We start from the raw sequence: 22,996 nt of genomic DNA, 5'->3' as shown, positions 1-22,996 counted from the left end.
TGTCTCAATTTATGTTGAATTAAAAAACAAAACACAGCTGACAAATTACATTAATAGTCCAGCCCTGATAATCCTTTAACTCGTGGTTAAATCTTCCAGTTTCCTATTTAGCTTCCACTGGGACAGTATAGCTTTCTGATTTTTGCAACATTCCACTAATGTCCTGATATTTTTACTTTTTGTACTTTTTAATCATAAATGTCCATCATTTCAAATTTCAACTTTTATAGGTGAAACTAACTTATTAAACACAGCATGAATAACTTGATTGGGAGTCACAGATAACATAACTGTGTGTAAAGGTTTAAAGGAAGGTAGAAAGGCCCAAATACATTTCAAACCCATTTGTGCGTTATGGTGGTAGCCTGCAATACCTTGTGCAATACCTTGCCACACTTCATTATATAATTCACCTTGAAAACTATGCTTTTATGTGCCTTTACCACAAGGTTCCTCTTATGTAGCAAGACAACAAATTCTGAATGATTCCCAGGGCTCTCTCTGCCTATCAGTTTGACCCCATTTTCTCCAAGCAAAATAAATTGCTTAATTATGCGTCTTTACAAAGTGCGTCATTACAATTAAGTCTTGCTTACTAATATACATCATTCAAGTATATGTAAGGAGAGTGATCAGATGTAATGTATTATAGTTGAAATCACTGTACATGGTCCAATAAATATCCTGTTAATAATGCTGTGGAAGATCATTATTCTGCTACTTACCACCATTCCAGTCTTTAACAAGAGGTAATGGACAGTCTGTGTAACATCTGCAGCATGCATAAGATTGTGATACGGGTTTTTATGTTTACTGTATCCAACTTCAAGGGCTTCGACAAAGGATACAAGGGCAGAAATGGGAATCTGAAACAATAGAAAGCTGCTTAGTCATTATTCGCTTTACAAATTACTTTGCTGTAGAATCTAACTATATAGCCTCGTCAATATTCATTGATTTATTTATTCAGTGTTAATGTTGTGCAGTGTACAGCTAAATCCTGCCAGCTTGGAGTAGATCTCCGTGACTCTCTTGTTAAGTGCTATGTTACAAAAATTATGCTTCACCAAATATGCAGAACTCACTATATCAATGATTTAACAGTAATTAGATCATAATCCAGCAGTAAACACCATGCTATCATATACACTTCTGAAAAATATAAATGTTACAAGTCTAAACAGCTAAAACATTATTTAAAATAAACTGTGTAAAAAATATATACATATTAACAAAACTGGTGTTCAGAGATGGACAATATATTAAACAAAATTAAATAGATTACAATAAATAAAGAGTTTATTAATATCTACATTTAATTCAACTCATGTGATAATATTTGGGATTAAATGTAAATAGTTTTTGACACTATTGTAATTGTTTTGCAGGGTCTATTAGTAACAGTGAGCAACACTATAATATTCACTCCTTTCTGCAAGGACACTACAACTGTTGGTTTGGCACTTCTATGAAAAGGGCAATAAAGAGAAATTGCACTCAGACAGAGTCAATCTTTATATGGATAAGTATTACCATCTACTTACCTTGAAACGATTGATTAAATCATATCTTGTGAGGAGTTCATAAAATATGAATTTTAGTGCATGATCTCCACTTGATTCATTTAATGCAAACACATCAAATGACCATTTGTCTACATTCTGTGGGAGAGAAGAAAAGAGTTTAATTTTTTTTTAATTATTCAAGCCTAATAACAATATCTAAATACATTCAAACAACAGATTACCATCTTTACAAATATTGATCCAAATGACTAAGAGAGTCTGCTCAATGAAACACAAATATAGCTTGGTGTTTCTGTATTACTCTTTGTGACTTTTCTGAGGAAACAACTTGATGTTAGAGGATGAATCTCTACACAGAAACAGAAATGTTCAGTTAATCAATTTGCATGAAAATACACACGCAAATACACAAAACAAATTAATTAAAAATTGCATTTTATATGTTGATAGTAATATATTTTATTTTTGAACATGAAAAATTAGCTAATCTGTACAAAAACTATGAAGTAAAATTATTTTGTCTATTTGTTTCACTTCATCCACTCCATCCACATCCATTTTTCATAGTAATGTATAAATACTGGACACTTTTACGTTACCTAGTTACAGATTAACATAATTGGTGCTACATGAGAACTTTTGTAGCACCTCAAATTTGTATAATAAATCAAGGCTAGACCCTGTGATTTCACATTGTTTGGTTGTTGATTTAAATTTGGTTTGTTTTCAAAATTTACAAAAAAAAAGTAAAGTTAAAGTCATAAAAAGAGCTGAAATAATAATGCAGAAGAACAGAATGTCACTGTGAAAGGCCCGAAGCCATTTGTAATTTATTGTATAGTTTTTTGAAAACTAAGTTCTATTTTTCCAACAAGTACAGCCATGCACATTTGAATTACTGCGCATTAAAGATTTAAATCTTTAAATTGGAAGTTTGCTCGTGCTTTCAATCTCTGTCACAGTTGACTGCCAATTCCCTGTAGGCACTTGCAATGAGCAATAAAGATGCATAGATCTTATGTATGTGTCAGTGGGTAGAATCGTGAGCAGGTACTTTTTAATGTTTTATTATTATTATTATTATTTGAGCAAACTGCATATAAATCAAGTTAACACGTAATATGTAAACAGGAAGATTATCATATATCTAGTAATATATGTGAATAATAAAGACATCTAATTTCTTTAACTAATGCATATTTTACCTTGCAATGTATTAAACCTATGAAGAGGCATGGGATTTAGCCTGCTATGACCTTGTGTCTGCTTAGCACATATATTTTGTAAAGAATCGATATGCAATAAGGGGTATTTTCAACTCTAATTGGGCTGGCTCTGAAATGTAATACATATACATATATTTTACCCTGCAGAACAGTCATACAGGTTATAGCCTATACATTGCATAGCTGCCACATTATGCAAAAATGTTTCTGCAGCCATATTTTGAAATGGTGTATAACATTGACGTGAAACAGCAGCTTGACCTTTGAGGCACTAGATTTGAACTGTAGAATATCCAATAGTATTGCTAAGGCTATCAAGGTGAAATTAGACTTTAGACATTAAAGTCTGCAGGTTCAGCTTTAGGCACACCCACTGGGTGCTATCAATAGTGTATCAAACTATTGTGTTGATCTGAGCTTAAATATTTTAAGAAAAATCACGGTACAGTACACACATGCCTTATAAGCATGTGCTTGTTTAATAATGTAAATAACACAATGCACTTGGTCGTTTATTGTACTAGGATGTTTCCTATATGTATTTTGTGCCAATTGTATTGATATGTTTCTTGTGTATACTGTCAACCTGGTTAAGGGCGTCTGCTAATAAATAAATAAATAAGTCAATGTGATGAAATTGATTAAGTTAAATGTTACCTCCTGTTCCCAAATTCAGACAAGTAAGATTACTAAATACTTACATTTGAAACCCCAAAAAATATGCCCTTTGGGGTTTGAATACCTATTCCTAATGACCTCAGATAATGCTTCATTACAGCACTTTAATGCAGCCCTTGATTGACAAATAATTCCTCATTAGCATGGATCTCTTCACACCAGACCAGCTGATAAGGTGACTGAGATTTCAACAATGCAAACAAGTTCTCTCAATGTATTTGGAGGCATCGATAGGCATTTAAACGGCGGTCACAGCCATGACAATACCTTCAACACAGATATCACAGTTGGTGGGTAGCTCAGTCCAACCATGTTTGATGTCCGTCTGTACATTCTGTTTGGAGACACGAAGCAACAAGTCAAGGAACAGCCCCATATGTGCATCACTGAAGCACTATTGTAAATATTTCAACTTTCAGATACTTTCTTCATTAATAGATTAATGCTGAAGGCCAGCAATGTTATTTCAACAGTAATATTTTAATAATATCGATTTCAGTGTGGAGTTCAGAATTCCTTTTTAAGGTGTCTCGGGTTGGGAAACTCACTGCAAAACCACAACAAATCTGATTTTGAAAAACACTGCAACTATGACTAGTCACTGAAGCTGCCTTTGATACATTTGCTTTCTTTTGTAAGTTAATGGAATCTATGCGGCATTATACAGTAGGAATTTGGATGTGACATACCAGTTAGTTTTAACAGAAGTTAGATTTACTTTAGTTTGCATTTTCCTTTATTATATTCTCATAAGCATTCAAAGTGCAGTGATGAGATGCATAAGAAGGGACACAATATGCAATTCCATGGTACATGTGGAGCTCTATATCAAATGCAAAAAAAAAAAAAGAATATTCTCAGTAATTGTAACAATTATAAATATTAGCCTATACTGTCTGCTCCATTTCTCAGGCAGCAAAGCAAATCAGCATTTGACAAATGTGTTTGTAAATAAGATTCAAGAATAGAACGCTAACTTAAAGAACTAAGTACTGGTATATTTTTCTTCATATTAATAATGCACAGTACATTTCAGCTTGGAGAGATTATAATGCAGATTCCATCAATAGGCTGACTAATTGTTAGTATATATCTTTCATAATGGTTTCCTTGATTGGACTGTGAAAGGGAAGTAAGTAAAGCATTTATAGTAATGCCTTTAATCTCTGACACATGCTGGGTGACTTAAAACAAAACTAAATATGATTCTCATACTAATTAAATTCACTGGTAATAGCAGCAGTTTTTATCATCTACATTATGCTGTTATTTAATTGTTTCCTTTTAACTTTTAAAATGAGCAATTTTATTTTAGTTTCATTCCTTTCCAACTTGAAACCGGCCATTATTAATCAACTTTGGTCTTTGCTACTCCCCTCATGCTAATGGAGGAGAGTTGCAGATAGACAAACTACTCCAAAATGTGTGAAAACACTAAAGCTATGTTCTCTGATGCATCAGAAAGCACACATACACACAAACAAGTAAAGGATTAAGCTTTTAAAAGGGGTCACAATATGCAACATGACTTAAAAACTGAAAGTATCAGACTAATGTTGACTGAGGTCTGATGTAGACCCCTATATTATACCTTTCAACAAAGATGCCAGCCTGCACAGCATGGACGATGCTCCTGAACCTTGGCTTCTCCTCCGTTCGTTTGAGCATCATCCCCATCTGTCTTGTGAAGGTGGAGGCCAGCCAGTCCCGGACCTCAGAGGGCACTGAGTCTGACTGGATGTCACTGAGCTCATCTTCTGTGTCCACAAGGCGCCTGAAAGAAAGTAACAACGGTTACACTGGTATTGCGATGCACATCAACGAAAACTTGCATTGTGCAGATCATACAGCCTCCAGTATCAGTCTACAGTTGTTCTCAGTTGTTTATTTACTTCTTTATTTGATTAATGATTTATCTGACAGTATTTGTTAATAAGCATCTGATTTTAAATTCCAAAACAATGCTCAAATATGAAAATTATATTTTAGGTATGCTGTCACTATTGCTTCTATGTATCTGTGGCTTCCTGTACATGTAAGACAATAGCTGGGTTTCAGGCACTTTTATACACATAACCCCATTTTCTCGTGATAAAACACGTCCCTCTGAAGTACATTTTAAAATGTGATGTAAACTGAAGCAGAAATTGTACTTGGGTTGCACAAGATTTTAACCGTCAAGATCCTGTTTATCTGGCATAATCTCAAAACACTCCACAAGCTGTACCAAAACACCAGTAACGTGTAGAATCCATGTCAGTTTGGCAAACTGATTTTAATGCTTCTACAGTCTACATTAATACCCATCAGAGTTGAAGAGATTACTCTGAAGCATTTGATAACATTTTCACATTGACCTATTTGTTCTTTCACCCGACACACAATATATGTGTGAAAAACTAAATAACGTAAGAAAGAATCAATGGAAATCTAGATGTAATCAAAATGGCTAGATTGTTTTCCAAGAAAAGAGAGTAATAACGGTAAAGTCATTGAAAGCTATTGCACTGTTCACACATAATGTATGCTTTGAAGCAGTCTTTTCAAATAAGTTCTTATTATGGCCAACTTTATAGAATAACTAAATAAAAACAAATAAATAAAACACGTACATTCTCAATTTGCAACTCAAGACACCTGTAATCACTTTTGTGCTTCATAAATTAAGATACATCCTCTATTATTTAAGATTATAATGGTCCATGACAGAGAAATTTAAAGGTGTTATAAGTAGCAATGCACATATTCACTGTTTTTGTAGAAGACAAACCCATATATCAGAGTTCATCTTTAATAGCTCATTGGATGAACAGGAAGAATTTTTCTCCCTTTTATTATTCCACTTCATCCTTTTGTATATATTATCTATGTGTATTTCTTCAGTGTAAGGATTTATATGATATTTAAACACTGTGTTCCAGTGCCGGTGTTCCAATACACATGGCAAGGAATGAGAAGAGAACCCCCATCCTGTTTACAGCAGGGTGAATTGAAGTGCGTCTTTCAGTGATGGCTCACCCTTTTTGAATTGCTATTTCAATCAGTTTCTTCGCTTTGTATTCCATCCCATCCCCCATACAGCTTTAAGCTGATCCGCTTGGGAATTGATTTGTACAGCAACAATGACACATTTGTGTTTACATGCCACTGTACTAATTTTCCATTCTTTTCTCTAGAAATGTTCATGTATGTATGTATTTATATACATAGGTACATAGATATAAATAATACTAAAACCAAACAATTGGTATCATCCTTTGCTGGTATTTGCTGGTGTCAAATAACAATAAATAAAACTACAAATATGCAGTAACGCTATCCACTACGGTGATGTAAATCAGTATCATAAATTACTGAAATTAACACATACTTTTATAATATTTTTGTAAATTAGTAAAATCAAGAAAGGGATACTATCATCTAGATTTTTGACAATTAATCTGTTGTTTCTGACGTCATGCCAGCTAAATGTATTGAAATCTCCTATTTACTGGATTATTTATTCTGCTTTAATGCAGATTCATTTTGGTGACTCAGCAGAGGACTGAGTTTCAGTCATTATTATATTAGAATTGAGGGCAGGTCTTGAAAAAGAAGATGGTAAGAAGAACAAAAAGAGACTGGATGTTTTAAGGATTAGAAAGTTACAAAAAGTTGCAGTCGAGGGTAGATAATGTATCTCATTTTGTTGCTCTTAGCTAATCGTTCCCAAAGCCTCATCCATACTCTTATTGAAGGATCCCACAAGAGTTTACACCACATGTGATAGACTTTCATGTCTTAGGGCAAGCATGAATAAAGAAGAAATAATTAGATCCTGGCTTTGGTATTATATCAATGATGAGGATGATTTAGAATGCAATTTTTTTCCATCTTTTTCGTCACAATTTGGAATCACTAATTAATTAAAGTTTTATGTATCAGACCAAGCACACATCTGCAATTTAAGGCACCTGCAATTCCAGACTTCCTACAGCCCATCTATCACACCAATCAGAGGAGTCAATGTCATTCTGAATCTGCAGGCACCTCAGAAGCCACTTGAATACAGAGAACAAAGTTATCCCCAACCGGCATGCAGCCACTATCCCTCAGTGGCGCTCGGTCAGTTGTGCTCTGCCCAGTGGAAATTCTTGGCCAGAGTCAGCAATGGCACTGGCGGGATTTGAGACCAGCTCATTCTTCCCTGTAGTAGCACAGCATGTACTGCAGGCAGAGGTTTAAAGTCCTATGTTGCTTGGGAACCTGGTTTCAGAACAGTTATTATTGTTGAGTGTTCCATGAAATGCCCATACCTTGTTTCCTCGATGTAAATGGACTCAAGTACGGATGCTGCATACTCCAAGTTCTTCTTAAGGTCGACAACAGATGCCTCGCCTCGCTCTAACTGCTTTACAAGACACCGCAACCTGAAAAAGAGCACACAAATATCTAGAACGTTAATGCGAAAAGAACACGGAACAAGGAATTAAAGTCACATGCTATGAGTGTTGATCCAGAGCAAGATTTTCTCCAAGTTTTTAGAATGTCTTCGTGAACGTTTTAATTTAATTTACATTTTAAAATATAATATGTATTTTTATTGATTGCCTTAAATATTCTAGCTGATAACCCATATGCATATGGACACATGATTAATCATACCATAATTATAACAACTGCAATACATTGGCATTTTGACGTGTGGCTAAATACTCAGTTTTATTTTCTCACTCCCGTCATTAAATACTTAATTATATAACTGCAAATACACAATTACAATAATTAAGACTACATTCATACCGATAATAATATACATTCTATAGATTATTTGACGCTACATTATTTTACAAGTTAATCAAATGTAATATCTATATTAAACATATGGTAGAATGTTTATAATGTACAAACACCGTTCTCTGGTATTTAGGAGGCAAATTATTAAGTGGAATGAGTGAATGTTAAAATTTGAGCCTCTCATTGAATAAAACCCTCAACAAACTTGACAAAAACATATTGATTTCCACTGCAATTCCCTCAAGCTATGCTGCTATCAGAAGATTAGCAAAACACAAAAATCCACTTTATCTGTGGGGTAATTTCACTGCAGAGAAATTGCCATTTTCTTTGTGATTCAATCTACCAATCTATGGGGCTACATCATGTAAAGATAATTCCCATTTTTCTGAGGACTTGTCTGCCTTGTACTTGCACTTCAATTCACATTTGTTAATACATTTATATTGGTTGATGTCATTCAGGACAGAGGTCTCAGTAACTAAGGCTACTATTAAGCATTTTTAACACCATTGTCTTTAATAACAAACATGCCATTCTTCATTATCCAAATGGTTACAAGAACAATTCTAACCCATTTCATATTCATCAGCTAATACACTGAGCAGGTATGTCTGAATGAATGCTGCATATAAATACATTAAAAGTAAGATTTTTTTGACATGGCAGAGGCCTTGCAAAATACATGTATATGGCCCAATATTGATGTTCTCAGTTTGAGTACCAACTTTCCATTAAGATATTTGTGTCTCAGTTTATTCTCATTTAAAATTGGCAGCGGTATTTACTGTATTTTTTTTGTTTGACCATGTTTCTGGAAATAAATTGCAAACTTGAAATACTGAATATAATATCTGGAAAAATAAAATGTAGAAAATCCATTGTACACAATAGAATCCATTGTATTGTGTACAGCTATTTGTATGTAAAACCAGTAGGTTGTCTCTATCTCTATTCTTTATTGACTAAGAATTGTTAGCTTCGATGAAACACTGTTTTATTTGGACACATGTGCATTGGCGTAGACAGGCAAAAACCCTGCTTGATATTCTTCTCTGTATCAGGCAGTAGTCAATGTGTTTTAAGGGCTTCGACCCAAGAATTGCAAAGATGGAAGTAGAGTCAGGGTATCACAGCTCTATGAACCAAGCATTATACAGATTATATAAATAAAATAAAATATGTAATCCAGCTGCAGTACCAAAATTGCACAGTATATTAAAATGATTTGCTGCTGTGTGCTGCTATGTCAGCTCAGCCTAACGCTTGCTTGCTGTAAAACCTTTGGTATATGACCTTTGTGTTAATACAAATATAACAACTCTGTGTTCAGTGGCAACAGATGGCTACCACATTCATCTTTCTTGACATAGTAGTGTGAAATACATGGTCCCATGTCCAGGTGAAAAGGTCACAGTAATCAGAAAAAAGGGCTGGAATCTCCAACCTATTTTGTGCCACAGATTCAAGTGTACACATATTGTTTCCACCTTACAGTCTTTATTCAAATTGCTGTGCACTGCTGTCCCCCACTGCTCCATATCACCAGCCAGCAGATGGTATATGTACATTTGCAAAAAATAGAAAAACAATTCCTATGGCTTCCTCCCCCTTCATATATACTAGAAGCCAATACAAGCATATGGTTATTGTGAGCTCAGAGTCTATAGCTCCTGATTAGACAAATTAAGTGGATGAAAGATTTATCTAAAGGAAGAAAATCCTCACAAAACACAACACAGTTGATGCTTTGAAGGAAATGAGAGACAAAAAGGGATAAATGAAGTCATTATTGTATTCTTCTCCCAATGGGATTCTAAGGGGCCTTCCTTCTTCAGAATGACAGTCATTCAAAAGAATTAGCACTCAATCACCATCTAAAAACATTACAGTTAATGTCACTGAGCCACCCTGCTGTAATGTGAATCTTTAGACTCTTCTACCATAAACCAGCACCTCAGCACATTTAAAGCCAGTGTAATTGATTAACTCTTTCACAGCCTGGAATTTAAAGATTCCCCTTGATCCTTATGAGGACAACACAATTATTTAACAGTAAGTGGATGCTAGTGGATCAACTGCCAAAGATACAATGTCTGCAATGATAATGATGATCAATAATATTATCAATAATAGTAATATTAGTAGTATTACATTGTTACCTTTAATACTACTACAACAACTATTACTACTACCACCACTAATAATAATAATAATAATAATAATAATAATAATAATAATAGGTAACTACTATGTAATACATGTTATTAGAAATCCAGAATATTGTAGCAGAGCTTTTTCAATGCATTTTATACAGTTGACTAGCTGAATAATTAATTTGACAATCCGCAAGAGTAGAGTATCACTAATTCTTGCATCCTTAGTGAAAACGAAAGATTTCTCAGTTGTTCTCAGTAACCTTGGTCATAGTCCGGGGTACTAGATAACTACGTCATCCCTACCACCTTCTCTTTCAAAGTAAAATTACAGCCTTTGAGACTGTCCATTGTAAGATCAGTTTATTTGTTTTTCATAACCATACTGTAGATTCCAGTTATTATAACATACAATATGCTGTGATAGGCACCTCAGTTCATATTTTATAAGTATATGTAGTATGGTGGTGTACAGAGACACTGAAGAACTGGTTGATTAATTTTCTTTATTATCGATCTCAAAGGTTTGCTTGAGGAATGACTGAAAGAGTGATCCTCAGGATTAGTCTACAGTGAGGGAAAAAGTATTTGATCCCCTGCTGATTTTGTACGTTTGCCACTGACAAAGAAATGATGAGTCTATAATTTTAATGGTAGGTGTATTTTAACAGTGAGAGACAACAAAAAAATCCAGAAAAATGCATTTCAAAAAAGTTATAAATTGATTTGCATGTTAATGAGGGAAATAAGTATTTGATCCCCTATCAATCAGCAAGATTTCTGGCTCCCAGGTGTCTTTTATACAGGTAACGAGCTGAGATTAGGAGCACTCTCTTAAAGGGAGTGCTCCTAATCTCAGCTCGTTACCTGTATAAAAGACACCTGTCCACAGAAGCAATCAATCAATCAGATTCCAAACTCTCCACCATGGCCAAGACCAAAGAGCTGTCCAAGGATGTCAGGGACAAGATTGTAGACCTACACAAGGCTGGAATGGGCTACAAGACCATCGCCAAGCAGCTTGGTGAGAAGGTGACAACAGTTGGTGCGATTATTCGCAAATGGAAGAAACGCAAAATAACTGTCAGTCTCCCTCGGTCTGGGGCTCCATGCAAGATCTCACCTCGTGGAGTTTCAATGATCATGAGAACGGTGAGGAATCAGCCCAGAACTACACGGGAGGATCTTGTTAATGATCTCAAGGCAGCTGGGACCATAGTCACCAAGAAAACAATTGGTAACACACTACGCCGTGAAGGACTGAAATCCTGCAGCGGTTTAAATTTAAATTACTACATTAAAAAGAAAAATAAGAAATGTTATACAAATGGGCATGATTATTTTTATCCTGAGACCTTTAGGATGGATAATCACATTCCACTTTCCAGAGAGACAGAAACTTAAGAGGACAGGAATATATAGTGTGCATTGAAATACATCTAGTTTTGGGAATTCTAGCTGAACCCCTCGTTACAGTTTGTGGGTTGTTAAAAAAGCTCTTGGATCGATGGCAGGAATACAATTAGACAATAATGCCATGTACAATTACTAAAACAAATGCATGCCTTAACAATATGACATGAAATATAGTAATGAATTACATATTTTTTCTCTTTTATAGGTTTGTGGCAAATGTAAGTGTATTAAGGGCAGACGACAATGACAATGACAATAACACCTTGACATTGTTATTCAATGCTTAAATACTATCAAGAACGAACAATGAGAAATGAAAAATTATTCTCAGTAATAGAAATTGGCAAATGCCAAGGAATATGTACTCCTAGTGGATGTGACTGAGAAACATTACAGCTGAATTTGTATTTATGTGAAAGGGGCCAATCTCCTTAGTTAGGGTCTGGTTGGTACTATAAAACAAAGTGTAAAGTTAAACTAAGAAATCTGATAATACATACATACATACATACATACATACATACATCTCTGGAAAAAAAAAAGTACAGAAATCAATGTTAAGTGGACTCATTTTTTTTCAGAGCTGTACATGCATGCATACATCATCATAATAATAATAATACAATTAAACAACTGGACTTGGACTGATTTATTGGAAAGATAATCATGAGATAAGACAAGGACAAGCTTCAAATATACTGCATTCAAACCAATCATTATTTTAAATTATCTACAAATATTTCCCTACAATTAGCTGGTATCCATAAAACTGTTTCCTAATCATTGTGGGGGGGAAGAAAACTATACATTTAAACAGTGAAAATCAACTTAACAACATTTACAGATGGTAACATAAAATAAATCATTACTAGGCAAGACAAAACATTATGTTGCTTTTCCACTTGCATTGTGCTTAAGAGCTACTTGTTATGGATTAAATGATTTTGAAATACATGATGAAAGCTCAGTGTCACAACACTGCTGTGTTTTGAAAATGCATCTATTTGTGTGTGAAACTGAAAACTTTAGCATTGACTTTTTTTTCCTGTTTTGCATTTTCTTATAGAAATTAATTTGTATCTTTTTAGTTGAGATTTGTAGTTTATTTTCTTCCATAGTTTGGTAATTCATTAGTTCCCTCCTGTCATTTGTGAGAGACCATAGCATGGCTTTAGTGCTGTATACGATTCTCAATGTGTTTCTTTCGATTGATATCACACACCTCTGTCTGTCCCCTGCTAGCAAAGATAACCTTGTTACTTACACAGCATCTGTATTCCCTCATCTACAAAAATATTGTTCAATAATGAGAAAGGTTGATTGGGTTTGGATGTACCATTGGCACTTAAAGGTAATCTCTAAGCACTCCACTTCAAGACTTTATAGCAACTGATTACTGCAAGGTCACCCTGCTATCTTGGACAATGCATTGTCTAAAGGGAAGCTCTTTATTTCTTAGTGAATGTTAAAAGGCAGTACACAAAGTGAAGATTAAGTTTGATATACAATTGCCTTGAGGGGCATCCTTTTTGTTATATCTTATGCCTCGGTTCAACTAGCTTAAGCATCTGTGCCGTGCCGTGCTGGACTCGTCCCAGAGCTTTTTGTAAAACCAGGTCATTGTAGCAAGTCTGTCCCCTGTTGTGGGAGGAGCAGAGGGATTGTGGGTTTGGTTTGTGTTTTGTTTTAAAAACAAAGACAGAAAACACTACGAGCGATACAACCTGATGTGGAAAAGAACTAAACTTGCATAGACAAGACAATTATATTCAGACAAGCATTACGTTACCGTAAGAAAACGTTTCCATGTGCAACAATAAAATACATATTTGCTATTGTTATTATTGTAATCATCATCAAGATATGTGCTAGTAGATGTGTATTTTAAATGGCACACCTTGACTCCCTTAACTTATTACACTTACTACAGATCTGTAACTGCAAATGACACTTTTTGCCGTATTATTTGTAATTTACTTAGCAGACGTCCTTAACCGGGGCAAGTTACAGTTGAAAAAAAATACACACGTTTCATGATTAATAATACAGTAACAGCAGCTACAAGCAACACAAACACAGTTCTCCTGGACTTAATACACACACCAATACAACAGCTACTAATCTACTACTTTTTTACCACTTCCACCGGCGATGAAGGCATTGAAATCACATGAGCAGTTTAATCTTGGGTTCCTTTTGATTAAAGATTGTGGATGTAGCTCTGAAGTTCCCCTGTTGTTGTTTCATGCTTACTTTCTTCATTCTTAAACAGGACAATTCTTATAAGCACACAACTTACGTAACTCATTCAAGGTCTTAGAAGAAGACTTGAGCATAGAAATGTATCAATTATTCAACCATTAGTAAGAAAGGCTAAACAAATTACAGTGACAAACAAGCCTATATTATAGAGCAAACGATACACTCACTGCATATTTTCTAGCCAAAAGATTTGACTTTCAAACAAATTTGCTTTATTCCTTTGTAAAATGCATAAGGTACTTAGAAAATTAATGAATACAGAATTGTATATACAATGAAGTATTCACATTGTTGGGTACTTAAAAATGAATGACTTGATTGTACTTGAAAAAAGTGAAGGTAAACATATGGTGCAGCAATTTTTCAAATTAGATAATTGGCTTTTATTTAACCAGCAGGTGTCATAATAGCAACTAATTACATGCTAGCTCATAAATTCAAGTTAAGTTTGCTGCACTCTACAGTCAACAAAAAAAAATTCTGTTTATTAATTTATTTGTTTATTTTCATGGCTAGGCTCTTCACCACTTTCACATGGAAGTTGCATTGGTATGTTCCTCAGTGCTCTATAAAATTGCTGCAGTACAGTAAGCTTGTATTTTCAGTTTCATCATGTCAAAAGGATCCCTAGACACAGGAGCCCTGATTGCATCTTTCTAGGAAATCAAACTCCTTCAAAGCAAAAATGCTTTGTCAAGATAACGTGATTCCATTCATTTCAGTGTCACGGTTCTTTCATACCCTACTGCGCTTTGTCTGAATGACAAGCTAAATATAAGGGTGAATGCAATGTGAAGAGCTTGGTTGTGATGAAAGTACATTAAACAAGAGCAAGGCTAGCTAATAGTCTTAACAAGTGGTGTGGTACTGATTGTATTATCATTGCAATTCAGTGAATTAATTCAAAAAAGCTATTTGCTCTGCCATGGTTACCAGCCACACAGTTCAGACAAAAAAACAGCTGCAGTAATAAATATGTCAAGAAGACTATAGTGGATTAAGATATTACTGTCTTCTCCCATACAGAAGTGAAAAATGTATTTTAATAAAATTTATTTTTGAACAGTGAATTTAACATTGAAATCTTGGTGTCTTATACATAACAAAATTAACTAAAGCTGTAGCCTAGTCTTAATCTTATTTCCTTAGAGAATTAATTAAATGCCCATATAGTGCTAAAATAGAACTGATGTACTAGATGACATCTGTTTTTCATGGACAAATACCTGTCATCACAGGTGTACAGACAGCATCACTAGCTTCATGTTGTACAGGAGAGTTCAGCATTTACATCTCATGACCATATCAAAACACTTATTGCTCTCACAAATACAAAAGGCCAACATTTAATCCCTTGTTAATAAATTGCAACTTCAAATTCGCCCAACAAAATCAAGAATCTTTCAAGCAAAAGAGGGTAAAGCATCGCATCACTTGAAGTAGGCAGGAAAGTGAGAAACTAAAAAACACCTCTCGACCAATAAGCGATATCAAATATGTTTTCATTTCTCACTTTTGAGAAATGAGAATCCCCTCTCCCTTTCCCCAACCATGAAAGGGAATCAGAGTAACTGAGTGTCTTCACTGCGAAATGGGTTTGATTTCATACCAGGATATTTAGCAGTTGTTTTTTTTTTCTTTTGATTTGGTCACGGGAATGGTATTGCTTAAACTATCGGGGCGTGATACGTTTGATATGATCTAGCCCCAGGGCTCATTAAATCAAAGCTTTCATTTTATATGACATTCCCAAACAATTTACATTTAGTAATTAACATGCCGAATTTAACTTTATAATGATGCTACAAAACGTCTAGCAACTTATTTTTTTAATTCATTGTGCTATGTCTAGGGACAGTTCATTTTCATTACCAAGCAGACAAGTCACAAGAATGACAACTGCAGCTTTGGTTAACATCAAATTCACATCCCAGGAAACCCATTCTTGGAAAGACACATGAATTAATCTTTTAAGTAATAAGCAATTGATCATTAATATTATTATTATTTATGGCAATATTTTTCTACTGTTAATTATTCATGTTCTGTGTGCTCCTCGTTGATATACGTCTTTCTTCAATTCACTTTTGTCGTGTGTATCTATCAGCTAAACGTGGGCCCTGCTTTAATCAACACTGTGACCAATCCACCAAATTAAGTTCTTTTTGATGGAAGTATGTACCATAAAAAGGTGTTTATTTATTATACACTCACCTAAAGGATTATTAGGAACACCTGTTCAATTTCTCATTAATGCAATTATCTAATCAACCAATCACATGGCAGTTGCTTCAATGCATTTAGGGGTGTGGTCCTGGTCAGGACAATCTCCTGAACTCCAAACTGAATGTCTGAATGGAAAAGAAAGGTGATTTAAGCAATTTTGAGCGTGGCATGGTTGTTGGTGCCAGACGGGCCGGTCTGAGTATTTCACAATCTGCTCAGTTACTGGGATTTTCACGTACAACCATGTCTAGGGTTTACAAAGAATGGTGTGAAAAGGGAAAAACATCCAGTATGCGGCAGTCCTGTGGGCGAAAATGCCTTGTTGATGCTAGAGGTCAGAGGAGAATGGGCCGACTGATTCAAGCTGATAGAAGAGCAACTTTGACTGAAATAACCACTCGTTACAACCGAGGTATGCAGCAAAGCATTTGTGAAGCCACAACACGTACAACCTTGAGGCAGATGGGCTACAACAGCAGAAGACCCCACCGGGTACCACTCATCTCCACTACAAATAGGAAAAAGAGGCTACAATTTGCACAAGCTCACCAAAATTGGACAGTTGAAGACTGGAAAAATGTTGCCTGGTCTGATGAGTCTCGATTTCTGTTGAGACATTCAGATGGTAGAGTCAGAATTTGGCGTAAACAGAATGAGAACATGGATCCATCATGCCTTGTTACCACTGTGCAGGCTGGTGGTGGTGGTGTAATGGTGTGGGGGATGTTTTCTTGGCACACTTTAGGCCCCTTAGTGCCAATTGGGCATCGTTTAAATGCCACGGCCTACCTGAGCATTGTTTCTGACCATGTCCATCCCTTTATGACCACCATGTACCCATCCTCTGATGGCTACTTCCAGCAGGATAATGCACCATGTCACAAAGGTCGAATCATTTCAAATTGGTTTCTTGAACATGACAATGAGTTCACTGTACTAAACTGGCCCCCACAGTCACCAGATCTCAACCCAATAGAGCATCTTTGGGATGTGGTGGAATGGGATCTTCGTGCCCTGGATGTGCATCCCACAAATCTCCATCAACTGCAAGATGCTATCCTATCAATATGGGCCAACATTTCTAAAGAATGCTTTCAGCACCTTGTTGAATCAATGCCACGTAGAATTTAGCCAGTTCTGAAGGCGAAAGGGGGTCAAACACAGTATTAGTATGGTGTTCCTAATAATCCTTTAAGTGAGTGTAAAGTACACACTATATTTACAGTGCACAGGGAGCACAAAACTTTAAAAGTATACAGTGGCAGTTTTGATTGAATAGCAGCAGCGGAACTAACTCTAAGCACAGAGGGGGCGGGGCGCTCTCGTGGGCCCCCCCACCCCCTCTATAAAGCCTACAACTGCGGGTCCTCCAGCCAGTTCGCTGCAGAGATATAACATTTTTTATATATATATATATATATATATATATATACACTCACCTAAAGGATTATTAGGAACACCATACTAATACTGTGTTTGACCCCCTTTCGCCTTCAGAACTGCCTTAATTCTACGTGGCATTGATTCAACAAGGTGCTGAAAGCATTCTTTAGAAATGTTGGCCCATATTGATAGGATAGCATCTTGCAGTTGATGGAGATTTGTGGGATGCACATCCAGGGCACGAAGCTCCCTTTCCACCACATCCCAAAGATGCTCTATTGGGTTGAGATCTGGTGACTGTGGGGGCCAGTTTAGTACAGTGAACTCATTGTCATGTTCAAGAAACCAATTTGAAATGATTCGACCTTTGTGACATGGTGCATTATCCTGCTGGAAGTAGCCATCAGAGGATGGGTACATGGTGGTCATAAAGGGATGGACATGGTCAGAAACAATGCTCAGGTAGGCCGTGGCATTTAAACGATGCCCAATTGGCACTAAGGGGCCTAAAGTGTGCCAAGAAAACATCCCCCACACCATATGTGGTAACAAGGCATGATGGATCCATGTTCTCATTCTGTTTACGCCAAATTCTGACTCTACCATCTGAATGTCTCAACAGAAATCGAGACTCATCAGACCAGGCAACATTTTTCCAGTCTTCAACTGTCCAATTTTGGTGAGCTTGTGCAAATTGTAGCCTCTTTTTCCTATTTGTAGTGGAGATGAGTGGTACCCGGTGGGGTCTTCTGCTGTTGTAGCCCATCCGCCTCAAGGTTGTACGTGTTGTGGCTTCACAAATGCTTTGCTGCATACCTCGGTTGTAACGAGTGGTTATTTCAGTCAAAGTTGCTCTTCTATCAGCTTGAATCAGTCGGCCCATTCTCCTCTGACCTCTAGCATCAACAAGGCATTTTCGCCCACAGGACTGCCGCATACTGGATGTTTTTCCCTTTTCACACCATTATTTGTAAACCCTAGATATGGTTGTGCGTGAAAATCCCAGTAACTGAGCAGATTGTGAAATACTCAGACCGGCCCGTCTGGCACCAACAACCATGCCACGCTCAAAATTGCTTAAATCACCTTTCTTTCCCATTCAGACATTCAGTGTGGAGTTCAGGAGATTGTCTTGACCAGGACCACACCCCTAAATGCATTGAAGCAACTGCCATGTGATTGGTTGGTTAGATAATTGCATTAATGAGAAATTGAACAGGTGTTCCTAATAATCCTTTAGGTGAGTGTATATATATATATATATATATAATGGGTTGCCAGTAACGGAGTTACAAACACACTGTAAGTTCACTCCACAAAGGACAATACACATCACTCTAAGCGCAGCGTCTTAAAGCTACACTTTTCTTTGTTTCTCGTTCCTTATGTTTCAGAGCGCCTGATTTGTATTTTCTATCCATTGTTTTACGTATCTAGTTGGCTAGTGACTAGAGTCTAAACCTGACACAGAGCTTGTCAACTGATAGGATAGGTTACACATCAATCAAATATTACAACAGACCTGGTCATTATTTAATTGAATAAACAAAGATGAACATAGAACTAAACAATCTGTTTTCAATTATTTCAGAATAATTTTTATGCTGTTTTGGTACAGTATGACATTAACAGCAGCTCAGATCAGTGCCAGGATTTAATGAAATCATACAGTATAACTTATGATATATATATATATATATATATATATATATATATATATATATATATATATATATATATATATTACTGTTAAATAATATTTGTTCTTTGGTATACAATTGTAAATATATATATCTGGTGGAACGTGGATCCCCTTGCAGGGCCCCTAGATGTGGTGGGCCCTGCTGCCTATGCCCCATCGCCCCCGTGATATTTCCGCGTCTGTTGAATAGAGAACGTGGAAAATCCTTGCTCCTTGATTCCTAATCTCAACTGACATTCCTCATTTATTTAGAATCTCTCCTTTCCAACTATCAAAAATGATTTATAGGAACAAGTATTAATTTACAAGTTTTGCAGTTAAATTATACATCTTATTTTATATATTTCAAAGCTTATTTCTGTCTATATAGAAAACGTTAATCAAAAGTATTCACGCCCTATTATTCAGTGACTAATCAATGTTATGCTATACATATCCATGGTATATTTTCAGGGTTAGCCTCGATTTAGAGATTTGTAAGTATTTGAGTTGACTGAACTGTATAAAGCAGGGTATGTTAAAATATTGGATTGACACTATTTATTTTTTGTATTACATTAGTTCAGCCAATGAGAATATTTCAGGTTTAAAACATAGTCGGGTTCACAGCTTCTGAAGACAGTTTAATTGCTTTGTTTATAATTGTATTTGTTTCACTTGCCATAAGACAAATCAGCTTTAAAGCTTTAACAAGCTTTAAAGTTGGTCTCACATTATCCCTATGTTAAAAGGAAAAAGGGCCAGCACATATGGTGTGGCACAAGTATAAATTATGCAAGTTTGTGCAAATATGATTCTGCTATATCTTGCAATTATAATCACAATTTTTGTGTAAAGAGGCTTAAGCAGAGAGGAATGAGAAGAAAGGAAAAAAACACATCAGCAAACATGATAGAGTAAGACTAAGTTTAACAGTGATCAGAATTGGCTTGTATGTACTAAACAATTACTCTTGTAGGACAAATCTAAAAATAAGATGTGAAAGGTCTATAATAAACAAATTACAGTCTAATACATTCCTCTATAATTGTATATCTCTGTGCATCGTAATTTGCAAACTGCTTTATCACTGACCTCAGACAGCTCAGGATTTTTGGGATTCTTTCATAATATGCAATTGATTGTGGTGTTCTTCAAAATCAGATGATTATGTGTAAGGCTTTATATAACTTTCACTTTAAATTGTTCATTATTAAAATGAGTGAGTTTCATGATGAAAACAGTTATGTATTAAACATGTATCAAGGAATGTCATTATTGAGTACCTTACATAGTGATAAATAAAATGAACTGAATCTCTTCCACCCAGAAATAGGCACATATAACATATAGATATGCTTGAAACTATACATAAAACTGTACTGATTGACCATAATTGTAATAATTTAGACAAATAACAATGTATTAAGGTATTATAACCAAGCTCATAACGTTAGGGCCTATGTAGTTACCATGGGATCTGTGAACAGAAGTTACTGGGTGTGTGAGTATCAATTGGAGAGTTGCTGGGGGGTTTCAGGGTGGGATGGAGCCCTTCAAGGATGGAGTGTTGGGGGCAGAAGAGGTGTGAAGGCACTCCAAACACGGAGACGCCTCTACTCTGCTTCAGGCATGGCAAGCGCAAGTGTTCTACATCAGGGGTTTCCAAACTGGTCTTGGAGGACCCCTGTCGTATTGGATTTTGTTCCAACCGAGCTCTTCATTATTTAATTGAGCCTTATATTGCATTGTTAGTTCAATTAAGGATTCAATTAAGCAATTCAGATCTTGGTTGGAACAAAGAAGAGCTGACTGATTGTAAGCAGTCCAATCAATACAAATTGAAAAAAATACTACAAAAAGTGGTCAAATGTCTTGGCGAATTGTGATAAAACAGGGTTTCCTCTTTTGTTTGTCTACTGCAAATCTGTGAAATCACAGGACTTGAAAGACAACACCAAGTTATTAATTTACAAAGGGTTGCTAAAATACAATCAATCATTATATTAGCAGATACTTCTCAAGAAATAATATTACCAACACATTTTTTATTTAGGTTATTTATCCATAGTTAGCCTTATACCCAAAGAAGGGTATTATTGGGAGGGAGGGATAGGAAGAAAAGTAAATGTGTTTTATTATTTTATTATTATTTATTTATTAGCAGACACCCTTATCCAGGGTGACTTACAAAACATAAGTGCAATACAGTACAAATGGGCACGTATAATGGAAAGCAGACCACAATTAACAGATACTAAAAACTGGTAGTTACAATGGACTGCATAAGTATTGACCCTACAAAGGATTTCTTTTTTTTTTTTCAGTGTTCAAATCTGGTACTACAGTGGATTCAATTTAGATTTTCTGACACTGATCTACACAAAGGATTACATAATGTCGATGTTGGAAAAAATACAAAAACGTATTAATGAACTACAAACAAAATACTGAAAATACTTGATTGCAATATGTATTCACCCTCTTTGCTATAACACACTTAAACTATGGTACAGCCAATTGCCTTCACAAGTCACAATTCGTTAATTAAAGTGTCACATGATCTCAGCTTAACTACATCAGTTTCTGGAAGACCCCAGAGTATGTCAGAGAGCATATCCAGGCAACCACCACACCATGAAGACCAAGGAGCTTTCCTGGGGGGGGGGGGGGATACGTATGCAATCCACAGTATGTAAAATGGGTAGATAGGATGGCTACCTGCAATGTGAACAGAATTAGAAAAAGACTAATTTCAATTCCACGTGACATATCTGTATGACAGTAAAACAAAGAACAGCTTCTATAAAATGTTTGATGGGCTGGATTGTAGCTTGAAAATAAAATAAAATAATCCATGAGCAAACCCTCTTAATTGATTTTGCCAATCATTGTTCAGCCTGATTTTGTTCAAAGCATTTCTGATGTCTTTTCACTTCATTGATTATCTATGGCATCAATACTGCTGGCATCCCCACAATAGGCTCTAAGTGAGAGTGGAGTACTTATGGATAATGGAAAAGTAGCTAAGTGGTTATATAGATTTTAAAAGGTATTCCTAGTGTGGATCTTGAAAATCTAGCCACAAACCTCAGGTAAAAGAGCAGTAGGATATCACAGCAAAAAAATAGTTCATTGCATTGGGTTACAAATCTTGCATTTAGACCAGAAATGTGTTTTACTTTTCCCCCTTCCATTTTCAAATGTATTTTTTGGGGGTAAAAGAAAATGTGTTATCTTGATTGTTTGTGCTGTACTGATAGCTATTGGCACAACATGTCTAATATTTCCTTTATTTTGCTACTTTTGCTCATGTCTTTCTACTTTCAGATATGTACTGCTATTGCTTTTAATTGTATGAACCTTCAAGTTCAGTGCCACCCCCGCTATATCAAATGCAGGTTACCCCTTAAATGTAGAGACATGAAATAAATTAATAAATACATCAATAAAGAGAACACTGCAATTTTTTCTTAAATCAGCATCTCTACATGTATGACAGCCATTCCATTCCATTCAAATTTGTATTAGGAATTTGGAAGAAATGTTGTCAGTAGTTTATAGAATAAAACTAAAATGTTAATTTTACCCAAACACATACCTATTAATAGAAAAAACTGAGAAACCGATCATTTTGCAGTGGTCTCTTAATTTTTTTCAAGCTGT

At 35.6% G+C, this 22,996-nt stretch overlaps 1 protein-coding gene across 5 annotated transcripts in view; it reads right to left on the bottom strand.

The window, feature by feature from the left end:
* The window catches only part of LOC136768296 (dual specificity calcium/calmodulin-dependent 3',5'-cyclic nucleotide phosphodiesterase 1C), a 151,076-nt gene that overhangs the window by 37,253 nt on the left and 90,827 nt on the right, over nt 1-22,996 (bottom strand). For all 5 annotated transcript variants that reach the window (XM_066722463.1, XM_066722433.1, XM_066722441.1 and 2 more), the window contains 5 exons: nt 7,726-7,839; nt 5,022-5,204; nt 3,698-3,764; nt 1,545-1,661; nt 726-866 (listed from right to left, as the gene is read on the bottom strand). In XM_066722463.1, the coding sequence (XP_066578560.1) occupies nt 726-866; nt 1,545-1,661; nt 3,698-3,764; nt 5,022-5,204; nt 7,726-7,839 (622 nt within the window). The remainder of the gene's footprint in view (nt 1-725; nt 867-1,544; nt 1,662-3,697; nt 3,765-5,021; nt 5,205-7,725; nt 7,840-22,996) is intronic.

Source organism: Amia ocellicauda, chromosome 2 (genome assembly GCF_036373705.1).
Source record: "Amia ocellicauda isolate fAmiCal2 chromosome 2, fAmiCal2.hap1, whole genome shotgun sequence".
Taxonomy (NCBI): Eukaryota; Metazoa; Chordata; class Actinopteri; order Amiiformes; family Amiidae; genus Amia; species Amia ocellicauda.
This window is presented reverse-complemented; position numbering and strand designations above follow the sequence as displayed.